The sequence below is a fragment of the Tasmannia lanceolata genome, unplaced genomic scaffold, assembly GCF_043159265.1.
Source record: "Tasmannia lanceolata isolate RefF3 unplaced genomic scaffold, GAP_Taslan_0.1 ptg000015l, whole genome shotgun sequence".
Lineage (NCBI taxonomy): Eukaryota > Viridiplantae > Streptophyta > Magnoliopsida > Canellales > Winteraceae > Tasmannia > Tasmannia lanceolata.
Window position 1 is genome coordinate 62,455,452 of NW_027518692.1, and position 15,125 is coordinate 62,470,576.

At 37.8% G+C, this 15,125-nt stretch overlaps 1 protein-coding gene across 2 annotated transcripts; it reads left to right on the forward strand.

Annotated features, from left to right (window-relative positions):
* Positions 1 to 1,913: 1,913 nt before the first annotated feature.
* Positions 1,914 to 13,531, forward strand: LOC143892908 (polyadenylate-binding protein RBP45-like). Of its 2 annotated transcripts, none has more exons than XM_077397823.1 (7): positions 1,914 to 2,603; positions 5,223 to 5,703; positions 11,694 to 11,749; positions 11,827 to 11,957; positions 12,059 to 12,155; positions 12,267 to 12,407; positions 13,184 to 13,531. In XM_077397823.1, exons 1-7 carry the CDS (start codon positions 2,256 to 2,258, stop codon positions 13,184 to 13,186), a joined length of 1,257 nt encoding a protein of 418 aa, XP_077253938.1. In that variant the 5' UTR covers positions 1,914 to 2,255; the 3' UTR covers positions 13,187 to 13,531. The 2 variants fall into 2 exon arrangements, with proteins under 2 accessions (XP_077253938.1, XP_077253937.1); XM_077397822.1 differs by having other exon boundaries at positions 1,916 to 2,603; positions 12,243 to 12,407.
* The last annotated feature ends 1,594 nt before the right edge of the window (positions 13,532 to 15,125 follow it).

The window sequence follows — 15,125 nt, forward strand, 5'->3', positions numbered from 1 at the left end:
TTGGTTTGAAAATGTGTTTGAACTCAGAGACCCTTTGGTTCATTTTTAATCTTGGCTGTCACCCATAAACAAAGACGGTTGGATCCTCGACACGTGGACAAACATCATGGGACGATGGTGTCTTTTTACTTTACCACCGGTGTTACAGAGAGTTTTAAACCAACAACCACATCTAGAACCGTCCACCACTGCCGTTTGCTCTCCCCTTTCAAATTTCAACAGTTTTCATCTCTCCATGTTCACCATTTTCTTCATTCTCAGCTCTTTGTTCGCCTTGCCTTGCCTTGCCTTCTCATTGCTCATCAAACTCCCTCTTTCCTTCTCTCCCCTCCAATCTAAAGGATAAATGGCTAGTTCGAAGAAATTCAAGAAGAAGACTGGTTCGTCCCAAGTGATGGGACAAATTGTTTCTACTGAAAAAGTTCCTCCTGAGGAACCAACAGTGAAGAAGGCAAGGATGAAGAGAGAGGTAGGTTTTTTTTTTTTTTTTTGCATGTTTCATGTTAAACCTCTAAGGAACTGTGATATCTAAGAAATGGGCATACCACCATACAGAAAGTTCCATTATAGTAACTTCTTTTCGATAGAAATGTACCCAGTTAGGCATATATGTTCTTCTCCATTTTTTTAGGAACTCTTGCCAAATATGATATTGATTAAAGGGGAGCACCAACGAAAAGTTCAAATTTCGATGGCGTTATTACCTCTCGGGTGGAATATTATTATCTATTTTTGTCTAGGTTCTAAACTGGGTAACTTTCATTTAAAATACCGGCGGCGTTATCAAATTTCTGGTGGCATTATCATGGGGGATGAAAGGGCCATCGGACATTGGCGTCTATCAAAGGTCGCCGGTGTTTCTGTTGTATTGGGTGACAAAAAACAAGTACGTGGAGAGTTCAACACACACAAGTGTCCCGTGCATTAATGTGGACAAGATGTGTATTAAATGAAGTGCCATTTTCTTGCCAAGAAATACTAAAATAGTAAAAAAAGGTTCCTGCAAAATGAATGATCGAGGTGTACCGTGTTCCACAAACTACGAGAAACTCTATTTGTTCTTTGATTATGTCAAGAAGGGCATTGCAGTCTTTTTCCTCACCCGTTTTTGAATAATCGTGCGTGTTTTGTCGATAAGATTAAATGTACCCTTGTTCCTTACTATGTTGCAATTAATGACTACATTCCTTCCTACTCTTCTCAGCTGCTTAGGGGTGTAAACGAGCCGAGCCGAGCCGATCTTGGCCAGGCTCGGCTCGGGCTCGAACTAGGCTCGAGCTCGGTCGGGCTCGCGAGCCTTATCGAGCTCGGCTTATATTAAGTTCATACCCCTCATCTTCCCTGGACAGCTCTATCTATTGTAATTTGACTACTCTTTTTACACTTAGGGGGGTGGTCCAAGTAACAAATGGGGTTCCAAAAAAGAAGTGACATATTTTGCCTCCGCCTTTCACTCCCTGGACAACCCTTTTAGTGTATATATTAATATATAATATATATATTTAAGTATATTAAATTCTTAACAAGCCTTAACGAGTCGAGCCGAGCCGAGCTTGGCCTAGCTCGGGCTCGGCTCGTTAAGGATTGGAGCCGAGCTCGAGCGAGCTTCCGAGCCCGAGCCAAAATTGACACCCTTACCGCCGCTTAACTGATGCCCGTGGTTTACGGAGGGAATAGTCCTGCCCTGAATATTGGGGTGGGGATACCCTATGTCACAAAAAAAAAAAAAGCTATTAAAAAAAAAAGATGAGATAGTGCAATTATGAAAACATTGTTGTGCTGATATCATTTCTCCAATAATAAATGGGGGTAAAATAGTATTTTCGGCCTAAATTTCCAAACCGCCTTTCTGTCGAAAATTCACTATTTATCATAAATTGGCCTACTATTTTCCCCGTCTCTCATCACTCCATTCCCTATCGAGGTCGGGACAACACACGGCTCTGATTTTCTAGGGCTAGTATTTCTATTTCCGTCTCTTTTCCTTTTATATCCTCCTATTCTATTTTTAGGGTTACGAATTTTTTTCTCGTTCATCAGTCATCATCCTTTTTATTTAGGGTTAGAGTTTCTTTCTCTTTCAAGGGTTTTCAATAGTCCCTCCGCTCCTTTTCTAGGGTTAGGGTTTTGGCATGTTCATCATCTTTCTTATCTAGGGTTAGAGTTTCTTTCTCTTTCAAGGGTTTTCGTAGTCCCTTCGCTCGTTTTCTAGGGTTAGGGTTTCTATCCTCTGTTAGGGTTAGGGTTTTGACAAGATGATGCAACCTGGAGCTGGTGTTGTTCCTTCTCCCATGGCTCCTCCTACCATGGATCAACATAATCAGCAGCAGTACCAACAGCAACAGCAACAACAGAATCAGTGGATGATGATGCCACCACAACAGCAGCATCAATATCAAGCCCAGCCTCAGCAGGTCTGGAACCAGCAGCAAGCGCCGCAGGTTCAACCACCACCGCAACCACAGCCCCAACCCCAGCAGCAGCCGCAGTATCAGTCGGCTCAGCCGGCGAGTGCTGATGAGATCCGAACGCTTTGGATCGGAGACTTACAGTACTGGATGGAGGAGAGCTATATCCACAGCTGCTTTGCTCAGTCAGGAGAGGTAACTTTCTTTCTTTTTTTCTTGCTCTTATGCTTCTTATTGGTATAGTTGGTATCTTTCTCTTCTTTCCTTTAACCATTAAATTTAGTTGGTGGGCAGGTCTTGGGGTTTATTTCTGAGGATTGAATCTTATGTTGTTTGCTTTGAAGGAACTATCTTCTATGTTATGTATTCTTGATTTACAGTTCCCCTTGAACAGTATATGTATGCATCATGTGTATACACCTCGCCTTAACGAAGTGAATTAATCAGTTAATGATTTATGGCACACAACTTATATTAGCACATGCACTCTTGCACACTCACCCCTACACTGGTTTCCATTCTTTAATCGTGATAGGGAATACATTCCTATGTGAGAGAACACTTAGGCCATACAGGATTTTTTTCCATGATAAATTAGTGTCTCCAAGTGATGAGAGAGGGATAGGGTGAGTTGGAGAAGGAGAGACTTGAGACGGCAAGAATGAGTTGAAGATGAGAAGTGGCTAAAAAATCGGAAAAAAGTCAATTGTGTTTTGAGGAGAGTTTTTTCCCCTGGTTTTTAGGCTATTTTTCCCCTGTCCTGACTCGGTCCCTCTCATATCTCTTCTTCTCCCACGATCCCTTACCATTGGGTAAGCCAATATTCCAGGAAAAAATTCATGATAGTCAAACGTGTCCTAAACAACACCAACTCCAGGAGCTTAAGCTTTTTGAAGTAATTGGTTGTTTCACATGACATCAGAGCTATTGCCTCATGACAGGTCATGGGCTCAACCTTGATATTAAAAATCCACGTGTATGGCCAACCCAAAAGAGGGGTCACGCGTGAGGGGGTGTTGAAGTATAAATGATTAAATAACACCAACTCTAACTACTTAAGCTTTTGGAGTAACTGGTTGTTTCACAATCTTCTTCTTGTATAGTAGGTATCTGTTTGCTGTTAGAGTAATTGGCGGTTTCACATGGTAACAGAGCTACTGTCTCACGGCAGGACCTGGGTACAAAACCCAACAACTCTTTGATGTTAAAAATCTATGTGTACGGCCAACCCAAAAGAGGGGTAAGGGGGAGTGTTGAAGTATGAATGGTAACAGAGCTATTGTCTCATGGCAGGAACTGGGTACAAAACCCAACAACTCTTTGATGTTAAAAATCCATGTGTACCCCAACCCAAAAGAGGGGTAAGGGGGAGTGTTGAAGTATGAATGATTAAATAACGCCAACTCTAACAACTTAAGATTTTCGATTAATTGGTTGTTTCACAGTCTTCTTCTTGTATAGTTTGTGTCTTTCTCTACTTTTCACTAACCATTAAATTTTTCTAGTCGGTGGGCGGGTGTCCTGTCTAGTACTAATGCTGTGTAGGCTTGGCAGGAAGTGTTCATGACTTTTTTTTCCTCTCGGGGTTTATTTCTGAGGATCGAATCTTATGTTGTTTGCTTTCAAGGAACTATCTTCTATTTTATGTTTTCTAGATTTACAGTTCTCCTTGATTGGTAAATCTATATATTATGTGTATACCTTGCCTTAACGAGGCGAATTCATCAATTTAATGATTCATGGCACACAGGTTATATTACCTCTCTCTTTCTCTCTCTCTCTCTCTCTCTCTCTCTCTCTCACCCCTACACCGTCCATTCCATTTTTAATCGTGACAGGGAATGGTTATTATTTATCCTGCTAATGATCTTCCTATGCTTCATTCTTCTGAAGGTGGGAGAAAAGATAAAACTGATTTGATTATTGATCCAAATTAGAGTTTGAAACTCATGTAATTCACCTCTTCTGTACTGGTTAACTTGATAAAAAATCGGATCTATTTACGAGGAAATTGAAGAAAACATTCTTCTGATGCAAGGATGCTCTGATTCAACAGTCTTTCATGAACAATAAATGATTACTCTTTTTTCATACAACAGAAATGCTTAACGAAGTCTGATCTAAAAATAGCTGCAAAATCCGTAATACATTGTCCATGGTAAGTTAAATCTTTCAAATGTATTCAATTTGATTTTGTTTCAGAGAAATTTGGTGTTAGCTCAAACCTTGTATAGTTGTATTATCATATCGTTGGTGAATAAAGTTGTTTATATGATGCATATTGACAATAATTTGAAGATGTGCTGTATATATTAAAATAAATGTATCTTGTGATGTACTTCTCTGGGTGTAGCATGGCATGCAAGATACACTTCTTGTTTTTTTCCTGTATAATCTTGTATCTTCAGTCCATGCTGTGCACAAATGAGTCAGTAATTTCAAAAGGCTTGGTTCCTGGGCTAGGCAAAGTTTTGTATGTTGTAGTTTTATATCCTTTCTTTTAGCATTGACTGCAAAACAAGGCAATGATAGACCCACTTTTGTGTTCAAGCTTATGTTGACTGTTGTTTCTTGGTAGGCTTAAGTTGATTTCCTCGAGTTCAATATACTTCTTTTCATTTTTTTTATATAATTTGAAATTGTGCTTATTGGTTTCATTGTACTTCTTTTAAATTTTTTTGTTATTTTATATAATTTAAAATTATATTTGCTAGGTTTAAAGTTTCTTGTAATACCATAATGTTCTCACTGTTTTTTTTTTTTTTTTTGAATGGTAGTGTTCTCACTTTCTTCTGCTGATCATTTGATTTATAGGTTGTTTCAGTGAAGGTCATCCGCAATAAGCAGACCGGACAATCAGAAGGCTATGGTTTCATTGAGTTTGTAAATCGTGCTGCCGCGGAGAGAACTCTACAGACATATAATGGCACAGTGATGCCTAATGTCGAGCAACCTTTCAGACTGAACTGGGCATCCGTTGGTGGTGGCGAGAGGCGCCAAGATGATAGTGCTGACTTTGTAATATTTGTGGGAGATTTGGCAGCCGATGTTACAGATTACTTGTTGCAAGAGACGTTCACTGGCCACTATTCTACTGTTAAGGGTGCGAAGGTTGTTACTGATAGAACTACTGGACGTTCGAAGGGCTATGGGTTTGTGCGGTTTGGAGACGAAAGTGAACAATTGCGTGCTATGACTGAAATGAATGGAATGTACTGTTCTACAAGGCAAATGCGGATTGGCCCGGCTACTACCAAGAAGAATACTGGTGCTCAACAACAATACCCTGCAAAAGGTATGCCGTCACATGCAATATAATTAATTAAAATGTGGTTATGATCATATTTTTTATGGAATTTAATTAGAACTGTTTGCAGGGAAATTTTGCCATTTAGTTGTTCATTGATGCTATAATTCTGAAAGCGATGCCCCTCTTGTTTGTTTTTATCTTTTGACATTTTGATTAGCATCATGTAGAGATATTCATCTGAATGGTTGGTTTGATATTGCTAGCGCCAGAATCTTCTAACCGATGTTCTTAGCTTGTTTTTCTTCCGGTCATGGAGTTAAGGGGCCGTTTGTTACTTCGATAGATGTACAAAGTCATTTCCTTCCTAGTACTTTCCTTTGAGAAATTCGGCACCTCTAATGCTACACTGAGTTACATACACTTATAAAAACTCATGTTGTCTCGAAGCAGGATGCCCAAAGGCTCTCTTCATCTAGGGGGGCCCGGAACTGATTTCAACTGAAATGCATACCCCTTTAGTGCGTGGCTTCGTTTAGGTCAGTTTACCTGTTTTTGTCATAATTTTGTCCTTAATTTCTCATTTATGTGGCACTTCAATGCTGCATTCTCGAATTTCATTTTCCAGTTCCTTTTATTTAAAGAGCTGTCAGTCAAAGTTACATTTCCTTCACTGTTTTATGTTTTTTTCTTTTTTAAATCAGTCTGAAGAATCACTGCTTAAATTCTTTGTACATCAGTTCCTTTACCATTTTATTGTGTTACTGAATATGAGACTTTCTTTCTTCACTTGTGGTCCCATTTTTAATTCCGATTCATGTTTCCAGCTTTCACTCAACAAGGAAAGGGCTTTCCTTGTAGAGTCATGCTTTCAGTTGCATGCATGCAGATTCTTTTTTTCCTTCCTAGGTTAGGTTTCTTGCAGAATTTAAGGTTTTGGTTGTCTCCTTTTTACATCATCATTTATCATTTCCAGTTTCTTCCCAGTAGTGATTTTCATGTGAATTTTTCTGATGTTGACAAAATACTTGTGTAAAAGACTGGTTTATTCAATATATCTATCTATAAGATTCGTAATTTATGTATGGATATGATTAGCTGTAGCAATAAACGCTTAAACATTTTGATGTAGTTAATGTCAAATTGTTTCTTGATGTGGTCTGCAAGTATGCATTTTCTTTTATATTTTTTTGGGTTTTTTGTTGGATGCTTAATTCTTAACTACAATTTTCTGAAGTGTTTTGTCTATTTTCTAAAAGAGGAATGATAGACGCAAGGGCCCTCTTTATGCAAGGGCTAAAGAAGGGTCCTTCAATAGATCCACGTCATTAAGTGCAACTGAATTCAGTTTCTCAACCGAATTAAAAAATGACGTGGATCTATTCAAGAGCCCTTCTTTGGCCCTTGCATAAAGAGGGCCCTTGCATCTATCATTCCTCTTCCTTAAATCGTTCGGGCATTTGGTAACTTCTATTATTGAATCTAGCCTTGTACTTGTTCTATATTAGCCATTATTTACTTTGTCTCTGTGTGGCTTCCGCCAAGAGTTTTAATTCTGAATGACAAACTGCCTTGTCTGAAGGATTTCTATATATGCAGGAATTGGAGTATTAACATTATCAGAATCTGCATATTGTATTTCTTCTAGTTTTTGTTGAAAAACATGTAGAACGGCCTCTCTGAACTTTATGCTACATTGGCCATTTAATAGTTTCGAAGTCAGATCTGTTCAAGTACCAATAAGGAGTGAATCTAACTTTTGTGTTGGAGTGATGATTGTCAAGTTTTTTAATTGTTTTAGCCTGCATCTTGTCATCATGGGGCACTATGTGAAGTTATGGGTATTTAGATTTTAGAGTATTATTACACTATCCTCAGAATTCATTTCATAGAAGAGTGGCAAAGTTTTCGGCCCGCTGCCAACCTGTCGCCAACCCTCCTCCTTTATCCTGGCTTGGACAGGCTGTGAAAAACACAGGGAGAGGCGTCGTGCCAAATTGATGGAGTAAAAAGAGGTAGGGGCAGACCGAAAACAACTTGGGTAGAAACAATGACGAAATACTTGATAGCTAGGAACATAACAGAGAACATGACCTTGGATAGGATAGAATGGAAGAAAATGATCCACGTAGAAGAACCCAACTGGAGCCAGGATTAGAGCCGGATAGATTCCTTTGACATTCTTCATGAAATTTTTCTAAAGGATTCATTTGGCTGACCCCAACTAGTTTGGGACAAAGGCTTTGTTGAATTGAGTTGAGAATTACACTATCCTCAGAAAAAAAAATTACCATTGCTTATGCCCATTGGTGGCTTTGTAAGGGAAGACGTCATTCTGTCGTCTGCTTTTGATATGGGAGGAATGACTAATGAGGCATTTTGATTTTACTTTTATGCCACTCTTCATGTTACACAAAAGTGTGACTCAAACAGGAATTATTTGATTTGACTAGATATTTTTGGGTGTGGAGACAGAAATATAAATATGGACGGTTGAATTATTCATCTATACTGCTGTACCTATGCCAATTTTGGTATGCTAGGAACCATTCTTTTTAATTCCCTAATTGTCAATACAATTGTCTCTCCCTCTTATGAAGCAGTAAAAAGTAAAAACTTGTTGGTTATGTTAAGCTTTTGCTCATAGAATTTCTTTACACTTAATCATAGCGGTGCAACTTGGGTGTGGTTGGGTTGTACTTTTGGTAAAAAATGAATTGGAATCACCCCGAACCCGATTTTAAGGTAAAAGATCAACCCGAGTTCCCAAAAATTGATCTGAATTGCACCCCTACATAACCAGAACTGCCTAAACACTTGATTAGAAGATACATCCAGCTTCATGCTGTTTCAATTGCAATGGAAATCAATCAAATATGGTTGATACATAAATAGGCATAACGCTCTTCGCTTGCAGGATTTTGTTCGAAACTTTTTAGATAGTCTTTGAAGGTTCATGGTTTCATTCACAAGCATATCTTTAAGTTTATTGTACTTTATGAATGAGATATGGTTCATAACTTGGTGTCATGCAGCTTTTTGAAGGTTCATGGTTTCATTTATCTCTTACCTTTAAGTTTATGCCTTTATGGTACTTTATGAATGAGATATGGTTCATAACTTGGTGTCATGCAACTTTTTGTATCTTTTACATTTCTTTTTGTGTTTCAGTTGTTTGATAATTACTGAAATTCATTTTTTAATCAGACCAATATTTATGGTACCGTACCATATATCATGGCATTGGCTAACCAGTCTATTAAATTCGATATTTGAAGGATTGTGGCCATTCTTTTCCCTGAATGTGTTACAATAGGTGGAATTATGTTTACTGTGAAGGAAATCGTTTCCAAAGTTCCCACATTATTTCTTCTTTTTCCATTCCCATCTGTACACTTAAATAAAAGGAGCATTTACAGTTTCTGTTTCCTGCGCTATTCATTATTGTTCACCCAAATGGATCAGAAGTTGGTAAAATACAGACCAAGTTTCAAATTTCTAGTTATTAGTGTCGTTCTTAATGATCAATAAAAAATACATGTTTATGTTTATGCATGCTAAATTATTTATGAAGCTTGAAAAGGAATAGTTAGGTAAGACTCAAGCAATTTTGTAGAAATTTTCTGTAAAGGATTACGCATTCCCATCTGTACACCCATCTGTACACTTAAATAAAAGGAGCATTTATTGTTTCTGTTTCCTGCGCTATTCATTATTGTCCACCCAAATGGATCAGAAGTTGGTAAAATACAGACCACTTTTCAAATTTCTAGTTATTAGTGTCGTTCTTAATGATCAATAAAAAATATATGTTTATGTTTATGCATGCTAAATTATTTATGAAGCTTGAAAAGGAAAAGTTAGATAGGTCTTCAAGCAATTTGGTACGTGTGTACCTGGTAGATGTGCAGTTTCACCGTAGAGGTGATGCTTAATTTTTTGTTGTCCACTTTCCATATTTTTAGTTTTTTGGCTACCAGAGGCTTATCTGGTAAGGATGTACATGTTCCACAAATTGTAGAACTTATGTTTCACCATTTGCACTTCTTTCAATGATGAACTCTTATTCACCATTGGTGTCAATTGGAGCTGTTTTTTTTTTTTTTTAATTTCCCTGTTTTGGTATTATACGCCTCTTTCAGTAGTCTTTTTTAATTGTAACATCCAATTCTAACAAAAAGGATGGTGGATTGTGTCGTACCAAAAGGAGGGGTTGTAATTACTAAGCATTGTAAGAATTTTCTTGGTATGAATTGAGTGATTTTCCTTTTGATGTTCAATAATGAATTGAGGATTTCGGTGTTGAGATTGAATGCAGTGATGCTTCTTTTGATGATGTAGAAATTGAAGACTATTCTCTTATGGTTTCTTCTGTAAAATTGGTTCTTTATTTTACAAGTTTTGGAAGTACTAATTGCTTGTCCTTTCTTGGTTGGTTACTGTATTCGGTTTTGGATCTGTTTTGGATACGCTGTAAGCATTCATGATTATATGCTTATTGCGACAGGTAGATGATTAATTGTATGGATGTGCTTGTTTTAGTGTTTGTTAGGGATTTGATGATTATGGTGTCCTGATGTCATTTAGTGACACTTAGTGACGCTTCTTTTGTTGTTGGAGGGGCACTGAGGATTATTGTGTCGAGGTCTCTGCTGTAAAATTTGTTTTATTTACTTTTAGGAAGTACTAATTACCTGATCTTTTTTGGTTTGTTTATGTATTCGATTTGTCTGTGGTAAATAGTTAAATACACTTATAGTATTCAAGATTATTGCTTATAATCAGATGATGACTGGTTGTTTTAATGAAGGCCCCCTTGCGTTTGTATAAATCATACGGTTTAGCCTTTTGTGTACTGTTTGCCGTGTTACTAAGCTCATGTCAGCTTTTTTATCCCTTTATTACTTCGAATTGATTACAACTGGCCCCCTTACATTTGTATAAGTTTTATAGTGCTTATCATGTTTTGTGTTTTGGCTTCGTGATCCCCACATTGGACGGGTGTATTGCATTCAATGCACTTTTTTGATAAATTCTCATGTTGGAGTTTATCGGAACAAGGATGTTAAAATGCATGTTCCTGAAAAGTTTTTGCCATTTATTCTTGGCTTGGTTGGTTTTCTGGACCGTCTGTTGGTTTCTCTATCATAACAAGTGCTTTAAAATGTAAGAGATTTACATTTTTATTTTTTGGAATGGTAACGATTTATTAGGAATAATTGGAATGGTAAAAACACGCCACCACGACACAAAAAATACGAAGGAAAAAGCTGATCGATGAACATGCTGACAAATCATGGGGTGACCTTCAATACAGTCTAAAATGTCCTCAATTGCGTCCACGAATCTCCTCGGATAAATTGACACTTCTTCATCCACCGAATGACGTTGAACGAGTTGCCTTCCACAATGGGGTTGTCAAGTTCCCTGGTCTCCCACCAAACTGATCCTGACAGTCAGAGACGTTCTATTGTGAAGCTTATTTTATTGATATTTATGATTCGTGATTGTAAATAATGCAGATTTTGTGGATGATTGAAATTGAAACAGGTATCTACATTTGGTCCTTCACAAGCAGTAGGGAGTTGGTTCCATCTTTCTCATCTCAGTTATGCTTTGACTTGTTACCTATGAAATGAAATGTCGTCTTTATTATTGGTATTATTGATTTTGTATTGCATTTCTAACATTATGAATATGCAGTTTGTAAGCATGGCAATCCACATCTCCTTTTTGTTATCACGTGCCAGACATATGGATACATGATTACATGTGCATGCATTGACATGGGTTATGGTTAGGACATGCCCTTTGTTGGAAGCCTTGAGCCGTTAGGGGTAACAGTAATGTTTAAATAATGGCACTTGCATATGGGAAATTGACTATTGCCATCTCATCTGTAGTCCGTGCTACTAATCTTTCTATTTTTTTTGTTGCTTTAAATTCATCTTATTCTCTTTCTTTGTGACTAACATCTTTTTAAGGGTTCCACAATTGTTTTTATTTACGTCCTCTTTCATATATGTTGTCATTTGCAGCGCCTTACCAGAGTTCTCAACCAACTCAGTCGGATAATGATCCAAATAATACAACTGTGGGTACTTCATTCTATTTTATACGTTAACACATTTATGTGCCCTATGTTTTTTAAATTAACATCTTTGAATGCAGATATTTGTTGGTGGTTTGGATTCAAATGTTACGGAAGACCATTTGAGACAAGTTTTTAGCCAGTTTGGAGAATTGGTTCATGTAAAGATACCTGTAGGCAAACGTTGTGGGTTTGTTCAATTCGCTAATAGGTGAGCAAAATCACTAACAGTGGAACTGTCTTCATGCTAGAAGTATGTCATGTGCAGTGAATCAGTGATGACCTTTTCTGTTTCTGTATATGTGGTGTCAGGGCTTGTGCGGAGGAGGCTTTACTGATGTTGAATGGAACACCATTGGGGGGACAAAACATTCGACTTTCATGGGGCCGTAATCCTTCGAACAAGCAGGTGAGTTATCTAATTCAAACTCATGTTTACTCGACTCTCTAATGCGGTTAAATTTTACGTACATTTGTGAAACTGATAATTTTACAGGACTCATCTGCTGGATGGGTTCAGCCGCAGCCAGATCCAAACCAGTGGAATGGTGGGGGTTATTATGGTTATGGCCAGGGTTATGGATATGCTCCTCCTGCTCAAGATCCTAACATGTATGCTTATGGAACATATCCTGGATATGGGAACTATCAGCAACAACAGGTAATAGCTGTACAAGAAATCTTTTAATTACTTAATTTTTTGGTATTCATGTGCTTCTGAGGAGTGTTGATAAATTCGACATCTATCCACTATTCCCTCTTATACTACATGTTCTCATATTCACAGTTTGCATGCATAGGTTAAGGCTAGGCTAAGTTGGTAGTATGCCAGCTTTTGTCTTGTTAATAAGTTCAGATTGGAAAAGTATCACCTACAGGGTGGAAGAGTTCAGCTAAGTGGTACTCTTGCTTTGATGTCAGTAAAGCCGCCTAAATTATCATAGTAGGAGTCAGTTCACAGCAGTTTGAAAAACCTCTTCTTGTAGCATATTGTGGGGAATCTGCATTGGAAATTTCCTGTGTGTGTGTTCATTAGGAAGCTAATTCTTTTGCAGTTGGCAGCCAATAATTATAAATTTGGTCGTTTAAGATTTATAGGACGAATTGCCACCGGAGCTTTATGCTAGTTTCCTTCACTAATATCAAGTTTCATTCTTCTGATTACCTAACCCATCTTTTTAATATTATCCGAAACCTTTTTTTTTTTTTAAATTTCCCATATTGAGCTATCTGTCTGTGCTCAGTACAGTGTTCGCAACAAATTTCACGTGCATGAAAAGGGAAATCACACACAAAATAAATTGGGATCAAATTTCCCTCCATAATTCATTTCAAGTCCAACAATATAGTCATGCTCTTGTTTTTGCTTGTTTGTTTGTTTGTTTGTTTTTTTGCCTGCATGTGTCCTTATTAACAAATCTCTTTTTTATTGTGCAGTGATCTTCGCTGTTTTGTGGGCAGAGATGAGGAGGGTTGACATTAGAGAGATGGTAAACTTGGACATCCGAAAGCTTGTTAGATGCTTGGGTTTGTATTTATCGAGGGATTTTAATCTGTTCTTGTAACCTGTTATACATCTTGCTTGCCCAGCTCTTTAGGTTGGTTTTTTATATTTTCGTTGGTTTTTTTAATCTATGAAGCTTTCTGCTCGGACAGAAAACTGAAGCCAGTTTGCTGGCTGAACTTACATTTGAGACTGCATTTTGCTTGAGAAGAACTTAAGAGACACAATAAAAAAAATACTATGTTTAAATGAGTATGGTTAAGAGATTTGAATTATTTTCATCTGTGCTGTGTTCTGGGTGGTTTGATTGTTCTATGAACTGTGGTGTGTGTTTTTTTGAGTCACTGTTGGTTATCATTCTTTGATCTCTTGAGACTATTATATGAAAATTGAGTGAAAATAGGAGCTTTCTTGTACCTATAGAGGCTCTCCATATTTGCTCCTGTTTTCTCATATGGGTGGGCACTTGCTGGATGAGGGGTTGAGGGAGGAGGGCGTGTTGATGTTCTCATCTGGGTAGGCCCCTTGGTGGATGTGTGAGGCTGAGGCGTGTTGATATTCTCATCTGGGTGGGCCCCTTGCTGGATGAAGGGTTGAGGCATGTTGATGAACTTATTTGGGTGGGCCCTTTGCCACTTCTGATTGTGTGGTTTGCCACTGTGATTCTTTCATATGGATAAGGAGAGCCATTTCTGAATAACAGTCTGTTTTTTGTGCCAAGCTAGGTCACCTATGGATTTAAATATAAGCTAGTGCATTGGTGATTTATGAATCCCTCAGTGGAAAGAGTGGAAAATGCAAGGATTGGGATTCACATCAATTTTTAGGGGTTGGTTAAGCCGGGATTGAATCTTCGACCGCAAGGTTGGAGAAAGCCTTAAACCAATTGGGACAGAGGCTTAACCTTACCCCCCACCATAATTCATTGTGATGGCATTCTATTATTGTAATGGTTACAAATCTGTAGGAAAAGGCTTTCAAAATTGGGGGGCAGTTTTAAAAATAAAGGGATAAATTATACTCGAAGTACGTGGGCTAAAATACTCAAATTTATCCTCCATTTGGTTGCGGGAATTTTTTTGGTTCTTGGGATTTCTGTGGAACAAAAAATTCCCTGGGAGATTGGTGGAAAAAACTGGTAGTATGCTGGTAAAATAAAAATCCCATGATTGGTTGACTGGACTATGGTGGGGAAAATAAAAAATAAAAAAAAAATCTTCTGCAAGCTTACTTTTGGTTCCTGGATTATTTTGGTTCCTGTAAGTTTTTTTTATATTTTTTTCCAGAGTAGGGTTTCGTGCGGGATTATTTTGGTTCCTGGGATTATTTTGTGCCCAGCAACCAAACGTGGGTTTCCTGTGGAAATTCCACAGAAGTCCCAAGAACCAAAAAAATTCTGGCAAAAAAATTCCGGCAACCAAACAGATTAGTGAACAGATTAGTGGGTTAAATTATCAAAATCACCAAATCCTTCACCGTCAGTCGTGCTATCTCTCCCTATGGCTTATATGACACTAGCATTCTTTGCCCATGTTTTGCATGGTGTAAAATGGTGAGCCCACGCAATAAAATGGGTTTGGATGGAGATGGCACACCCAAATGCTATGATTGCATATAAAATGGTGTTTATCACTTAATAAAAGTGGGGATGCAAGGGTGCTTTCAACTTTCAAGGGACACTATTCGGCTATAAAAAGTAGGGTTCTAATTTAACATTCTTCCTTCTATTCTCTGTTTTGGTTGTATAGAATGTGTGTGTCAGGTTGTTGTGATCAAAGGGTGATTGTGTTGAAGTCAGTGAATGTATCTTAAAGAGAGCAACCTCATCAATTTTCTTTATTTACAGAAATCAAGGTAGTACATCATATATATTTT

Excerpts from the sequence above, each read along its gene's own strand:
- LOC143892908 (XM_077397822.1), top strand. The coding sequence starts at position 2,256 with ATGATGCAACCTGGAGCTGGTGTTGTTCCTTCTCCCATGGCTCCTCCT. Across the intron at positions 5,704-11,693 it reads ACAACAATACCCTGCAAAAG|CGCCTTACCAGAGTTCTCAA; the intron begins GTATGCCGTCAC and ends TGTCATTTGCAG. Across the intron at positions 11,958-12,058 it reads TTTGTTCAATTCGCTAATAG|GGCTTGTGCGGAGGAGGCTT; the intron begins GTGAGCAAAATC and ends ATGTGGTGTCAG.